The following is a 14,665-nucleotide window of genomic DNA, read 5'->3' on the forward strand; positions in this document are numbered from 1 at the left end:
CCCCCGATCATGGCCAACTGGACGCCCTGTGAACCACTCGCCCTGTATTGTCCACCCTCAATGACCCTAGTATGACCAGAGGAGAGAAATATTGCTCCAATCCATTCTGCACACAACCAGTGAAGCCTGATTCTGTTACTCTAGCTGGAAAGTTATGTATGCTATCAAATGTAATATACAAATGAACAGTCCAGCTAAGCATTCTACAGGCTCTAAAGGTTTGTCTTTTGTCTTCCTCTCCTCTCTTTGCAGTCGACTTTTTGGCAAAGTTTTGCATTTTCAGTCAGGAGAAGCTGGCTGAGTACAAAAGAGCTTTTGAAACAGTAAGTAAAAAGGCATTTGAACCCGTTTTGTATCCTGAATATTCTATTTCGCTCACTGTAATATGTTGCGCTCCCTATCAAGAATAGGGTGATTTACCCCTAACAATAACAATGAAGGTGACAGGGCTTCAACTAACAATATATATATATATATATATTTTTTTTTAATCAATTATTACATTAATCGTTAGGGCTACAAAGTGTTAGAAAGTAGTAATATAAAATTTACATTTGACATATTGAAAGTATTTGAATTACAGTCTAAATACAAAGATATTCAATTTACTACGATAGAATACTCCGAAAATTAGTAAATATTTAAATGTAAGATGCGGAAACTGGAGGGGGTCACAAAAATTTAAAACATTACAAAAGAAGAAAATAAATTCCTCTTGTCTTTCCCTGTGCTCATAACTGCATCTCAAGGTCTTTGGATCTCGAATTCAGAATTTTGATTTTTGTCAAACATCTGTTTCTAAGGTGAAGAAACAACTTTTTTCATTTTTTTTCTGAATTGTCTCTATACTGGATACTTTTGCCTTTAAGACTGTTGAAAATCCTACAAATGAGCCACTGATCCAGATGATGATGATGATGATGATGATGATGATTTTATTGCAGGAGGACGATGATGGTGACGGCTACATCTCCTGCCTTCAAGTTCTACTTGCTCTTAAAAACATCATCCCTCCAGAGCTGCTGTCTGACGAAGAAGAGATCTACGTGTACAGGGTCAGCTTTTACTGTATCTGTACACACACACACACACACACACACACACAATGCATTTGACTGACACAAAGCAGCCTAATCAGAGGCTCCAACCCAACCAATCCTCATAAAAGTAGCCCAATTCTTTTTTTTTTTATTTATCAAAGCCACTATTACAATAATGAAAAAATGATCTCCACCAAGTCGTTCAGAGATCGTTAAAAGTCTTCACTTATATAAAAAGATGTAAGCTTTTACAAGTCATTCATCACCAAGCTATGATTGAATAAAAATTTCAAAGGACAACTACTGACTAACGACACTGAGAGTTTGCGGCCATGTCAGCAGCTTGATGAGGCTTCATTTAGACACTGCGGTACTTTGAGCTAAATGCTAACATCAGCCTGCTAACATGTTAACAGTGACAATCATCAACGGTTCTATGGTGACAATGTTAACACATTGCTGATGTTTAGCAGGTGTTTACAACGTTCACCATTTTAGTTTAGTGTGTTAGCGTGCTAATATTTGCCAATTAGCTTATTAATTCTGCAGGTATTTGGTCACAGTCAAAGTATTGGACAAATTCAAATTTTCACCTGACTGTGGCGCTAGATGGAAAATCAGAGTATCACCAAAGTACAGTTAATCATGAATGTGTGTATCAAATTTCATGGCGATCCATCGAGACATTTAACTAAAAATCACAAATATTAAATAAGGAAAATGTCGTAAAAAGATCATAAAAGTCAGTAGGATTCATCCTCTGGGGATTATGAATGTTTAGACACATACTTTCCAATAGTCAGATATTTCAGTCTGAACCGAAGTTCTGATTTTATGGCTTTTTTTTTTATAGATCTTGGAGATGGTGGACTTCAGAGTGACAGATGGGCTTGTGGATCTGAGGCTCTTTGCTGTGATTGCTAGTCTGGCTCAGAAAATAGCCACCATGGAGTAAGTGACCATCAGCAGACTCCGCACTCTGAACTCCTCTATGAAGCCGGAAGAAAAGTCCCTGACCTTCCATAAATAAGAATAAGAGTGTGTACGCAAATTAGTTCCAGTGATTTGGTCTTCGTGTGTGGGTCCTCCTTTGATCCTCTTCTCCCTGTGTCTTCAAACATTTCATTTGACTTTAGAAGTCAAAGTTAAGAGTTTGGATGTGATAACCGCTTATGCATTAGCCCTATAACAATTAATCAATTAGTCAGAAATGCTAATCATTCTCTGGTTTCGGCTTCTCAAATTTGGAAAATGGCCGATTTCTTTTTATTGATTCACTTTAAATTGAATATATTCTTTTATTTGACTGTTGGTCAAATAAAAGAAGACATTTAAGGGTGTTAACGTGGGCAGTGGGAGATTATAAACAGGCATTATTCATAATGTTTTGACATTTTTTGGACTAAATGATTAATCAAGAAAACAATCTGCAGATTAATCGATTGTAAAAGTTAGATATAGCCCTACATTGGACCCTGTCCAGACAGAAAACATCACTCTGATTGAACTCGTCCTTGGCGTCCTTGTCTTTCTACATTATCCCCATATGCCGCAGATTCCCACACACATCGCTTATTTCTTGCCCTGGGCTGTGTAGCTTCCTACAGACAGGAGTGTGTGGAGCCAAGCCTACTCTGGAGGTCTCCGAGGGTCAAGGCCTGCTCCCAAAGCCCTCACCCCGGAGTGAGAGCTCCCTCTTAGTGAGGACAGGGTCAGGGTCACGGGTCCTGTGATTTACGGCCAGCCCTTTGTGTTGTGTATTAGAGGAGGCCTGTAGACTGCCTGCCCCACTGGCACAGAGAGACCAGGGTGTCTCCTCTGTATGAAGGCAATTATAGAAATGATAATGAATGAGCATATTAAACCTCTTTTCACAGAACTCCTTTTTGCAATTTAAATAAGAAGAAGAGAGAAGATCAGCGTCCATAATGCCAGCTGCTGAACAAGGAGAAAACAATAGCATCCTTCTGTCATTTCATCCCAACTGGACTAAATTGATCCTCTTACCTGTTTCAGTTAATCCTGTTGTCTCTAATCCTATTTTCGAAATGAGCTGCAACAGTAGTTACACAATCAGCCTTCTGATCATGTAAGGCTTTGAAATCTGAGGAGGTGTTTCCTGCCTTTTTATATAGATTTACTTTTCTTCTTCCATTTTTTTTTTACCTCTCACTAATTACACCCTTCCCCCCATCACCCTCCTCTTTTCTTTTCAACTTTAACTGTCCGTCCCTCTCGTGTCTGTAATCTCTGTGGCTCTTGTTGCCTACCTCTCGCCCTCTGTGCCGTGCTGTTTTGGCCCTTGACTCAGCCCATCTGTCCCTGTGTAGCATTGTGCTCCCCAACAAGTCCACCTCACACAGCGCCACATTCCCTCAGGGCAAGTCACATGATCTGCCAAGAAGCACATTGCCATACAGGATTCCCAAATAGCATCAATGGAGCCTTCACGGTCATTGTTATTGTTATTTTCACTTTCATCCCTTGTCCCTTGTGTTGGATTTGTGAGCATGCATGCACTGACAGCTACTGTAAGTGTCCTTGCTCCGGGAAATTCACTGGACTAAATGAGTCAGGGAGCGAAGGATTGCTAAAGTTGGTGCAAATATTACCCCGCCCAGCTCCTCGCCACATGAACTTATCTGACAAAACAAGAGTCCCTCCTCCTCCAGAGATTTCCCTCTTACCCAGTGAGCACAGCATCGCGGCAGCCCGCTCAAACATACCCCAAAACAACTCTCAATTCTGTCAAACCAAACTAGGTCAGAATTTGTTTGCATCCCTTCACCCCCCCCCCCCCCCCCCCCCCCCCCCCCCCCCCCCTCCCCCCGCTAGACTGTATACTGGCTCCCCAGTGAGGAGGCCGCCAAAATTTTGGGCATTACGTAAGCGAGATGTCTTCTATGTTGGCCTCAGCAGGGTGCAAGAGGAGGGCCGACAAAAAGAAAATGGGTTAGGCTGCTATTATCTTCCTCGCAGTCAATCACCAGTCCCCCTAGCCCCTCGTTTACGCTAGCCATTATCACGCCAGTGTCCTTAGCGCGCCAGCATTTGGACTCTTTTACTGCAAACCAAGTGCAATTAATGATCATTAGCTGCCCTGTCTCGCTTCATCCCCATCAAGCCCCTGCCTGCACCATGGTTAGAGGACAAGGGCCAATCACAGCACAGGGAGCATTCAGGCGTGCATTGCACTCGGTGGCCCAGAGCTTAGCCATTCTTCGCTCTAGCAGGCCATTGAGCGCATGGCGAGGAGGGGCTCATTAACACCGGGCGCTCGTTAGAGAAGGGACGACCGTCGCTGTGCCACACGCTGGACAGGAGAGGTCTGTCCCAACACAATCGGTAGTCTCTCCCTCTCATTATCCAAGTGGACCTAGATTTTGTTGTCTGCCAGTGGTAACATTGCACCAGAGTGTGCCCTGGTTGCTTATTCCCCTCCCTAAACCCCAACACAAAACCCCGCTCACCCTGCTCCCACTGTCCTAAAACCCACTGCCCCCTCCCCACCCCCCACACACACACACCCACTGTCCCCAAAACCAGAGCAGTTTTATCCGTTACTGTGGCGGGATGTCCACGTGTGCCCGAGTATTGTTTGGCAGCCAGGCCACTGTGAGCAACCACAATGGGCTCAGAACACTTTACCATCACATCTCTGCAAACACAACATCGCACGGAAACGACCCGCCAAAATTCACCCGCCGCCGCGAACACATTGTCCTGAAATTGTCTGCAGTGGCAACCAAAGTATTTACCAACACGATGATAAGTTAATTTTATCGTGGACAACCCAAACATAGTCTTTTTAAAGGTGCATTGCAATGATTTGACACTCAACACTCTGTGGCTCTGGAGGAGCTTTCCCATGTCGGAAATGTAACCATGATCATGTCGTCAAGGTTACCTTGCTTTGGGCTTGGAGCCGCCAAATTTATAACCAAAAACCTGCGTTGCAAACTAAGGCTGTGGCCATTTACCAGACAGCAAGGGTGTAATGAAAGTTGCTATTGAGGTGCATTGTGGGTGTTATAAGTGTAAAATCTATCTTAACCCATACAAGGCACTAAGAGTCGAGATATGCCAAGCTCTGCTGCAACATTTGTGATAAATATATAATACTAAATCATTGGAGTACACGTTTTGAAAAAGTATGCTCACATGTTCTTTTGCAGAAGCAACTTTCACCAAATAACCATTTCACTTTCTTCTTCCAGTGAGTTCATGCGATCACTTATCACCAACATGGACTTCCGCTCGTTAGAAGTGAGGCTCTTCAAAGCAAAGGTAATAAAATGGTTTGTCCCAAACTTCTACAGGCAAAGAACTCCCCACCACATGTGTATACTCTTGAATTTGGTTTGACAATGTGCACTTTACATCCATGCAGCATCAGATTAACTCTCACATTAGTCACATTCATGCCACAAACACCATCTCCGCCTCTCTTTCATGGCTCCGCGGGTATAATTATAATGAAATAAATACTGGTAAACACTTTGAAGAGCAATTCCAAAGCATGCTTTGTAAAGCTAGCTTTTTTTTAATGAAAGACACTCAGTCCTCATGCATAGAAATGAGGGAAGCAAGCCAGAGGGAGAAAGAGAGGGGTTCTTTCCCCTTTTCATAGATTAGCAAGGCCTTAATCTCATTAAAGTGCCCAGCAGTGAACATGCCGTCCACTCCGCCCAGCCCTGTAATCAGCCTGAGACACACGGCTCATCTCAGATGGACCGGGACTGGCCTACCAGCTGGCCGCTCACAAGCAGGCCCAGCCTTCATTCATACAAGGAAGTACTGAGCAACTGAAAGGCAGGAGGAACCTGAGAATGGGCTTATTCCCCCCCCACCCCCCACCCAACAATTATCACCTTGACTGCATTAACTGTGCAAACAGGTGCACTCAAACAAGACTAGAAACAGGTTGAGGTAATCTGAGGCTCCCCTGAGAATAACGCACAATACAACACACACTCACACGTGAGCATACACCCACACACTCTCTACTCTGCTTAGAGTGAGTCCAAAGCCAGTTTACCTTGTTTTTAAATCGTATTTATGTCAACTATTATTATTGTTTAGCAACTGTTCCTGTTCCTCATGGAGGAGCAGCGAGGAGACGCTGGAGCTCAGCAGGGCTTCATCAGTGCAGAGCAGCTGCTGTTGGAGCTGAAGGCTGGGGGGATCCACCTGGAGCAGGAGGCGGCCATCAGACTGGAGCTCCAGCACGTTCCCCCCCTGGACCTGCTGGACTTCCTGGCTTACCTGCCCCTCTTCATACTCATTCACAAGTCGGTCATCTCCAACCCTCTCGATGATTCCAGCCACCTCTGACCTCCGTCACTGCACCGTCTTCCCTGTGTGGCTTAGGTACCAGCATTACTGCCACTGCAGTTATCTGGACTGTAGTGTTGTGTGAAAAGATGACACGCAGGAAACAGAGACACTTAAATGTAAGGGAGCAAATTAGGCACTGTAGTCATTTCTCATCCTATAAGGAAAGTTAACAATTATGATCTTTAAGGCCCGGTCACACCACAATTTAAAGTAGTGAAATTTCATAGAAATGTTTTAATCCATTCCAATAGGATCGCCATGATCAGGCTGCCTTCCCGTTGTGTTGTTTAAACCGTAATTACGAGCAGCAGAGGAGAAAACCAATCACATCAGCCTCTCCTTGTCGGAGATTTGGAGACTGGAAAAATGGCTGCAAATACACAACTGGCAGTAAAATAGAATTAAAGAAAGAAGGAGTAGGATTTGTCGGTTGCGGTATTTAAGCACAACATTCAAAGTAGGCACCCTTCTCCTGGCTGAATGAAAGCCAACCCCAGATTCACTCTCGTTTTGGAGTGAGGTTTATCAGCTTTGAGTTTTGTCTCTTGCTATATATATATATATATATATATATATATGCAAAGAGAAAATTCAGGTGAAAGGAAGGGAGTCTGTACAAAGTACATATACTGAACAAAATTATAAATTATGAAATCTAGTGTTTGGGTTGGGGTTCATCCGAGAAGAGAACACCTCTCAGTGAGCATTTGCCCACTCAAGTCAGTTATGAGAGAGAGAGAGAGAGAGAGAGAGAGAGAGTGACAGTGACAGTGACAGTGACAGTGTGTCTCTTTCAAGAGAGAGTATCTGTTCAGCCACTATTTGCTGCCGAATGAGATAACACAAAGGTGTCTGAGGCTATGGCCCACTGATGAAAGCTGTTGTATTTACAATATTACAAACTGGGTGTCTGTGGAGACATTCCTGGGAAAAATCACTAGTGGTGCACATTTAGTGAAGCGTTGTCCATCACCCAGTCATAATTAGTCCACCAGAGAGGGCAGGGGGAGCTAACGCAAAATACGCTCACATCTGCAATTACTGCTTATCGCCACAGGTGCTGCCAATGAGAATGAAACAGAGATCGTCAAGATTGGAGAATTGAAGAATTATTAAAGTTTTGTAACAATATGCGATATGAAACCGAAATACGCGACAATGGTTTGTGGATCGGAGTGTTGTGGAATGAGAAGACACAATCACAACACACCCCTTCCAACTACCAGATTACTATTGGTATTAGTCGTTTTGGTGCCTTATTGCCCTTTTGTCGGGTAAATTTAGCTAATTGTAAAGACGGCTAAAAGCAATGTTTAAACCGTAATGATTAAACCATTAAACACTTAGTTGATAGATAGAACTGTTTGGATGGTTTCCATGTTCTAAAATGTGAGGATTCTTCTGCATTGAGTACTTTTACTCTCAATACTTTAAGTACATTTTCATGATGATACATACATACTTTTACTTAAGTAACATTTGAAAAGCAGGACTTTTACTTGTAGCAGAGTATTTAAACAGTGTGGTATTAGTACTTTTAGTAAAGGACTGGATCTGAATACCTCTTCCACCAGTTTTGACATTCAAATAAAAGAGATGGCTGTGGGCAGCACCATAACCCCTAAATCATTGTTATTATATGATTTGTGTCTCTTTAAACTACAGTGTGTATTGAATGCTTGACATAAAGCCTTTCTTTCACACATAGATTTATGATGTAAACGTAGAGAGGACATTCGGTGCTCCTAGATTGATGTTTACAATGCCATTTCACTTTTACTTTTTCAGAGTCCTTGATATTTCCATCCTTAATTGGATAATGTGAGACACATTTAGGAACCGCTACAAAAAAAAGCCATATTTAATGGCCCACATAGGCCTACATGCCATTTCATAGAGCTTTAAAAGTGCTGTCTATGGTCCTGAAATGTTCTGCAGCAGTGGATGTTGATTATTTTTCACTGCAGTTTGACAAGGCTTTAAAATGCACCATAGCATTAGATAAAACTTCCCAAATCATACTACAAACTCGCCCGGGTGTGCTGCTTCAGGGTCGGGGCTCATGTTAATCTTCTGATGCAACAACTGCTTATTGTTCTGGACTAAAAAACAACATTTGAGCCGCTCAGACTGTTGTCTTCTTCTATCCAACTTAATCAACACTGATGAATGATATTCAATGAGATATTCAACTAATATAGTTTGAGCCATTGTTTTGCCACAGGTTTGCCAATTAGACATGGCCATGCTCTCCTGCGGTTCATACATGCTTGACAGACTGCCAATGAAGAAAACTTAATGGACTGTGACAGGCAGCAAACCGGGATTGTTAGATCAGGGAAGTCATGTACGCAGCATATGTCATCATGGAAAAACCCTCCAACAAACAAGACTGGGATTCTACACCCTAACTTTTGCTTTAAAAAATACTCTTCACACATTGAACACGGCCAAAGATTATTATATTAAAGATTATTATCAGTGTTTGTCTTCAGTATCCTCCAGTACTTTTGCCTTTTCTTCCCTCGGTTGCAATAACGCCCTTATTTTACTGTGACCTTTAGTTATTACAATATGTCACTAAAAGGTGAAGAAATAACGTAGTATGGGTAGGATAGGATGAATTTGTTCCTATAATTCCTGTTGATAACTTCCCTGATGGTTTTATTACTCTTTTAAAATGACTGGAGCAATTCTGAGAGGGTTTAAGTCTCTAAGGAATGATCCAATACGTAGCTTAGTGGGGTTCTTGAGAACACACTTTGTGTTTATTTTAACAGTTTACATACTGTTATTGCTAAATTGTTGCATGATAGCATTGTGCTACATTTTGTTCAGGACCTCTGCAACAGTACAGGGGAAATATTTGCCCCAAGTGGCTGTATGCAGGTAGGTTTGTCTGTGGCTTGCAACATTGTACTATCACTATCAGCAGAGATCACAGTTACTGTTTTATCAGCTCCAAGAAAGATGTTCAGGTTTTTTTTGCACACTGATTGGTAAAGTCAAGAAATGATGCTGAGGTCTAGTTTTCTCTCAGACCAATTGAATTACAATATGCAGAAAGATTATTATGGATTTTTTTTAAATAAAGTTCTTCCACTAGCTTTAGTCAAACACTCAGTTTACATGTTGTTGGGTAGTTTATTAATTATATAATAGTATGTTTGTAACCGTTTATTTCACTGACTATATTAGACGTGAATAGTTAAATCATCATCATTTTTTTTTTTGTCCAAATAAAGTTGAGAAATGAAGATGTTGATGTGACTCACAGCTTTGCATGGTGTCATGATAGAAGCCTGGGTTTGTTATACATAGAAGTTTGAGGTATATTCAGACATACAAGAGAAGAGTAAAGTAAAATGCACTTCTTATGGTGTTTGTCAGAATTTAATATAGGTTCAATTTACTGAGGTTCACACGCATTTTTGATATAAACAAAACATTGCATCAGGAAAATAACATGTAGCTGTTGTCTTGTAGTTTGTGAATGAAAAAGCCTGTCCATTAATTTGGGAATGAGAGCAGGACCGGATAATACGGGTTGGCTGTTCTTTACTTTAACGCCCAAAGAGTTTTTGGACAGAGAGAGCCTTTCAGAAATCAGGCTTAAGATGATACACTGCTGTGTGTTTACATATCATGTCTCAAACAGAAAAACATTTAATCAATAGAAGGTTTTTGTTGCTGTATTTCATGACAGGAGACAACAGTGATGCAAGTAAAAGCCTAAGTTAAATAGTAATTTTTACAAATTTGTAAGTTTTTACAACAATGACTAGGTTTTTTTTTTTCTTGTTCTTCATTTTTCAAGTGACCCTCCTTCCCCCACTCATGGCCCCCTATTGGCCCATGAACCCTCCTTTGAGAGCAAATGATGCAGCGCACGCGCATCTTGCACAATGAGCCCGAACACGGTCACGCGGTTTTGCATTAAGTTTCTCTTGGTGGATTAAAATATTTCATCGTTAAAATGAAACTGAGAGTCAAATGTGTTAATTTCTTAATTTGATACGATTTGAGTTTATTATCAAAAAAGCTTTATAAATAAGAAAAATGCAAGACCAGCCAAAGTATCACACACACACACACACACACACACACACACACACACACACACACACACACACTCAGACGGGGCTTTTCCCCTCCTTCCCAGGTGGTGATTGTTGTATGTTCAGCGGCATGCTGCTGTCAGGAGGCACACGCCATCAGCCAATTCAGCTCTGTGTCTCCACTCGACCACCACACAAACCCCATTCACTCATTAAAGCAGACACGCGCCCGGCTGCAGCCTCCTCCCTACCTGTCAGACCTAGTTTTGCAGAAACTCAAGCTCTGCCCTCAAATCGTTTGGTGATCGCAAACGTGTGATCATCATTTATGGAGGTATAGATGAAAAATACTCTCAAAGCCCAGTTTGTGTACACGAACATTATAAATGCTGATTCCACTTAAATAGTTTTTTCTTACGCACCGTTTGAAGCTGCACCAGCCTCTCTTCGTGACATAGTCTAAACTACGAAATGGCGTTTTAAATAAACACAAAAAATTAATTTAATGAAAATAGTGTTTGATAATTTTAAGATGCCTTATGTAGGAGAAACCACATTTCACCAGTGCCTGTATCTAACAGGTTTGGTAGGATTTTATATATGTGCATGCTTTGAAATAAACAGAAATGGCTTAATATTACTCAACACCAAATTTGGCTACTTTTTGCGCTTGCGCAAACTTCAATTCTGCTGTAGATAGTGTCCAATTTTACAAAACAGAATGGACAGACTTGGACATAAGAGACGTGGCTAAAGACTTGACGTAGCCCTGTAAATTTCGACAGACGAAAATATATTGTGCGTAAAATGTGCGTAAAAGTTGTTTCTAATCCCTTTTGTCCATCTACAGTGCAGTATGTATCTAGCTCATCACTTCCTTTGGCTTTCCCCTCCAAACAGCTACTAACCACATGTTGAAAGCTGTAACCAAAAAAAGTGCCCTCCCTCCAATAAATACACCCCCCCCAAAAAATAAGACAGAGAAAATAATTCAGTAGCAAATCATTTTATTCTTGGACTAGTGTAGAAAATATGGTTATAAGGCTTCTTTTTTCAACATCTGTAATATAGAGCTAGCAGTATAAAGAGACAATGCATGGCCATTGCGCTCTGTTTGGACAATAGCTGCATAAGTTTTGATCATTGTGAACTTCATGACATAATGCAATAACATGGTTTTGCTATTAAATAAGACACGTTGGTGCTAGAATAAAACGTCGGAGTGTCAAACTCCTTCTGGAAACCTCATGAACAGAAGAGCCAGAGAATAATAGACTACATGTCTACACAGGCAGGAGGTATAGAAGCAACTTCGCAATATATAGACAAAATATATACAAAAGGATGTGTACAAAACATCTATAAATCTCTTACATACAAAAATATCTTAATATATTTCAAAAAGGCGTTTGATATAGAATATTATAGAATAAATCCGCGACTTGGAAGCAATTTCTGAATTAAAACGTCTGAGAGGTTGACCAAAGGGTTGGTGTTCTGTGATTGGATTTAGCATAGTTGAAGAGCAACGTGTTAAATAATGTTTTAATGTGCTGCTGAAGAGCATGAATTCACTTTAGGGTTTTTCATGTTTTGTTTATCATGGGCAAATGCAAAGAAGCTTGGATTCCCACGCTGTCAGGAGACCCGTCTTCCTTTAATCCTTTGGCGCTGATCTCCGGCCGGATTTTGCCCACATTTTTGGGATGTTAAGGCCGTGTCTGTCTTTCTGTCAGTCGGGGAGGACCGGGCGTTAAGGACAGTGCGTCTTTTTCTTGAGGACACCCAGCCGCCTCCGGGACCATCCCAGGCGCACGTACTCCAACAGGAAAGTGAGTTGATCCATATATCTGCGAGAAGAGGAAAACAAGAAATGGTATAAGCCACTGTTCAGGGTGTTTATCATGAAAGTTCATCTATGATATTGTTTGCTATTAACTCTGATTTCATTAAGTCTATTCTTACCTTCTATGGATGCTCAGAACCAGTTGGTGAAGTCTAGCAGTTCCTGCTCCTCTGGACTCAAAGGATCGTAGGAGCCCTCGTCGGATGAGTAGGAGGACACCGGTGAACCTGCCATGGAGTTCATGTCAGCGGAGTATCCCTGCGACATGGTGGGCGACAGGACGCCGGACTGAAACGCCGCGCTCACCGCGTCATGCTCGTCCAGTAGCTGCTGCAGGGCGCGGATGTACTCCACGGCTGAGCGCAGCGTCTCCACTTTGCTCATCTTCTTGTTGGCGGCGCCGTTGGGGACGTGTTCCCGCAGAGTGGCAAAGCCGTTGTTGACCAGTTTGACCCGGTTGCGTTCCCTTTCGTTTCTCCGCGCCACTGCGTGCGGCTGCTGCTGCGGAAGACTGTAGCCGAAACCTGCGAAGTTCAGTCTCCGCTTGCACCGAAGCAGCTCTGGAGAGGATGACCGCTGCCTCTTGGGCTGCTTGGACACCGACTTCCCGCTGCTCTGACTGCTGCCGCTGGGGCTTAGCTGGATGCTCTGCGCCGCCGCGGCGGAAAAGAAACAAGCAGGCGGCATCAAATGCTGCTGGCTGACGCTAATTTCCATCTTGGCTGTGAAGTCCATTCCCAATAAAAAAACAACAACAACAACAAACTTATAGAGAGTCTCAAAGTCTCTAGGCGGTGCGTCCCGCTCGTGCCGTTCACGTGGTGTGGCTGTTTGACGCGCACTTGTTTCAATGGGGGCACTCCGCTGGGCGCGCTCCTTAAAGCTGCTCTGAGTGCTCGGGGAAAGACGCCTCTGCTTTTCAATACGCTTGGATGGGGGATTGGCCACGCCCTATGGTCGCGTGGATTCACCTTGGGCTCCTGCCCCTGCCCCGGTGCCGGTGCATTGCGCGCGCCGGACGCGTGCCACTTGAAGCACTAAACAAACAGTCAGTGGTGAGTTTTTTTTTCTTTCTGTCTATCTATCACGGGTGTCAGCTAGGTGTGTGGCAGAGCGGAGAGGAAAGTCTTCAACACAGAGTCCCGTTCAGGACAAGAAGTTCACAACAGTCAGTAGCCTCCGGTATAGCTGCAGCACTAGTGTTTCATTTGTTCCAAACCTAGCGACATGTTTGTGATGATTTTTAATGACAATGATAGTAAAAATCAGTTATTTGTGTCTTTATTTTGAAAATCAAAAATGAAAAACGCACTCATTGGGCCATTTAGGGATCTTTTAAGGAAGAGATTGTAACTTTGAGCTCAATATACCAATTTATTTTACAAAGTTAAGTCTCAAATGGACTTTTTGTAAAGTTACCATAAGTGTGAGGACTTCCCTTTGTGTTTCACTAAACTGACGCAGTTAGAGATGCTTAGTGAGTTCAGAAAGTACGTGTGAAAGTCATTTCAACCGCTGACATCAAAAGAGTTGATATATTTTCAAATGCAGTCTAGAAAATAATGTAAAGTGTTTCAGAGTTTGTCTTTAGAAGTATAGATCATTAAATGAATCTTGCGTTTCTCCAAATTAATGAAGCTTTAAAATAAAGATCTATGCAGGGAAGCGAGAAATAAATACACTCATATTTCAGAATAAGAAGTATGTTATTCTTTTGTCGTTTGATTTTTTTCTTGGCAGCTCTGGACCAACCGGTGGTGCTGAAAGACAGCTCACCTCGCTGCGGACCATCCAGAGACATGCTGGAGTGTATCCGAGAGCTCTGCATGTAAATCAGCTGGTCGACTCAAACACTGTCTAGTTTTATTGTTACCGTTACAGACGCGTTTGAATGCCGCTCATCTGAGGGACTATTGTGCGCCAGAGGCCAAATTTTCCACTTTGATTAGAGCAGATCATCAGCCTCGCACAGGCGGAACGGAAGGGCGCAAATCTGCGGAGGGGCCCCTAAGAAGCTTCTTGGAGGAGGCTTTGTGTATGATTTGATACACCCGATATGGTTACAGTAGCGTGGACGCGCTGTGTTCGGCTGATTATTGTCGCTTTGAAAAGCGCAGAATGATAAAACACGTCTTTCAGCGCGGAACAAAACCCAGACCGAACTGGATTGCCGCTCTGTTTTCTGTGTTTGCGCGTGCATGTGCAGCGCGCGCATGTGCAGTTAAACGGAATAAAATCAGATTGTTATCAGTTTGCTTCAAGTTATCTATCCGTGTTTGTATGATTTTCCACGTGTGTGTGGTGCGTGTTAATGCAATAACACAGAGAGAGAGAAAGAGAGAGAAAGAGAGAGGGAGAGAGGGAGAGAGAGAGAGAGAGCGAGA

At 42.5% G+C, this 14,665-nt stretch overlaps 2 protein-coding genes across 2 annotated transcripts in view; one reads left to right on the plus strand and one right to left on the minus strand.

The window, feature by feature from the left end:
* LOC116673340 (histone-lysine N-methyltransferase 2D) overlaps window positions 1-9,925 on the plus strand; it is a 59,868-nt gene extending 49,943 nt beyond the window's left edge. The window contains exons 11-15 of the mRNA XM_032505623.1: window positions 253-323; window positions 945-1,055; window positions 1,894-1,991; window positions 5,258-5,327; window positions 6,123-9,925. Of these exons, the coding sequence (XP_032361514.1) occupies window positions 253-323; window positions 945-1,055; window positions 1,894-1,991; window positions 5,258-5,327; window positions 6,123-6,374 (602 nt within the window). The 3' untranslated portion in view covers window positions 6,375-9,925. The remainder of the gene's footprint in view (window positions 1-252; window positions 324-944; window positions 1,056-1,893; window positions 1,992-5,257; window positions 5,328-6,122) is intronic.
* A 1,500-nt stretch (window positions 9,926-11,425) lies between these two features.
* Window positions 11,426-13,163, minus strand: ascl1a (achaete-scute family bHLH transcription factor 1a). Its single transcript, XM_032505673.1, has 2 exons — window positions 12,401-13,163; window positions 11,426-12,285 (listed from the first exon to the last, which is right to left on the minus strand). Exon 1 carries the CDS (start codon window positions 13,014-13,016, stop codon window positions 12,414-12,416), a length of 603 nt encoding a protein of 200 aa, XP_032361564.1. The 5' UTR covers window positions 13,017-13,163; the 3' UTR covers window positions 11,426-12,285; window positions 12,401-12,413.
* Window positions 13,164-14,665: the final 1,502 nt, after the last annotated feature.

The sequence above is a fragment of the Etheostoma spectabile genome, chromosome 23 (assembly GCF_008692095.1).
Source record: "Etheostoma spectabile isolate EspeVRDwgs_2016 chromosome 23, UIUC_Espe_1.0, whole genome shotgun sequence".
Taxonomy (NCBI): domain Eukaryota; kingdom Metazoa; phylum Chordata; class Actinopteri; order Perciformes; family Percidae; genus Etheostoma; species Etheostoma spectabile.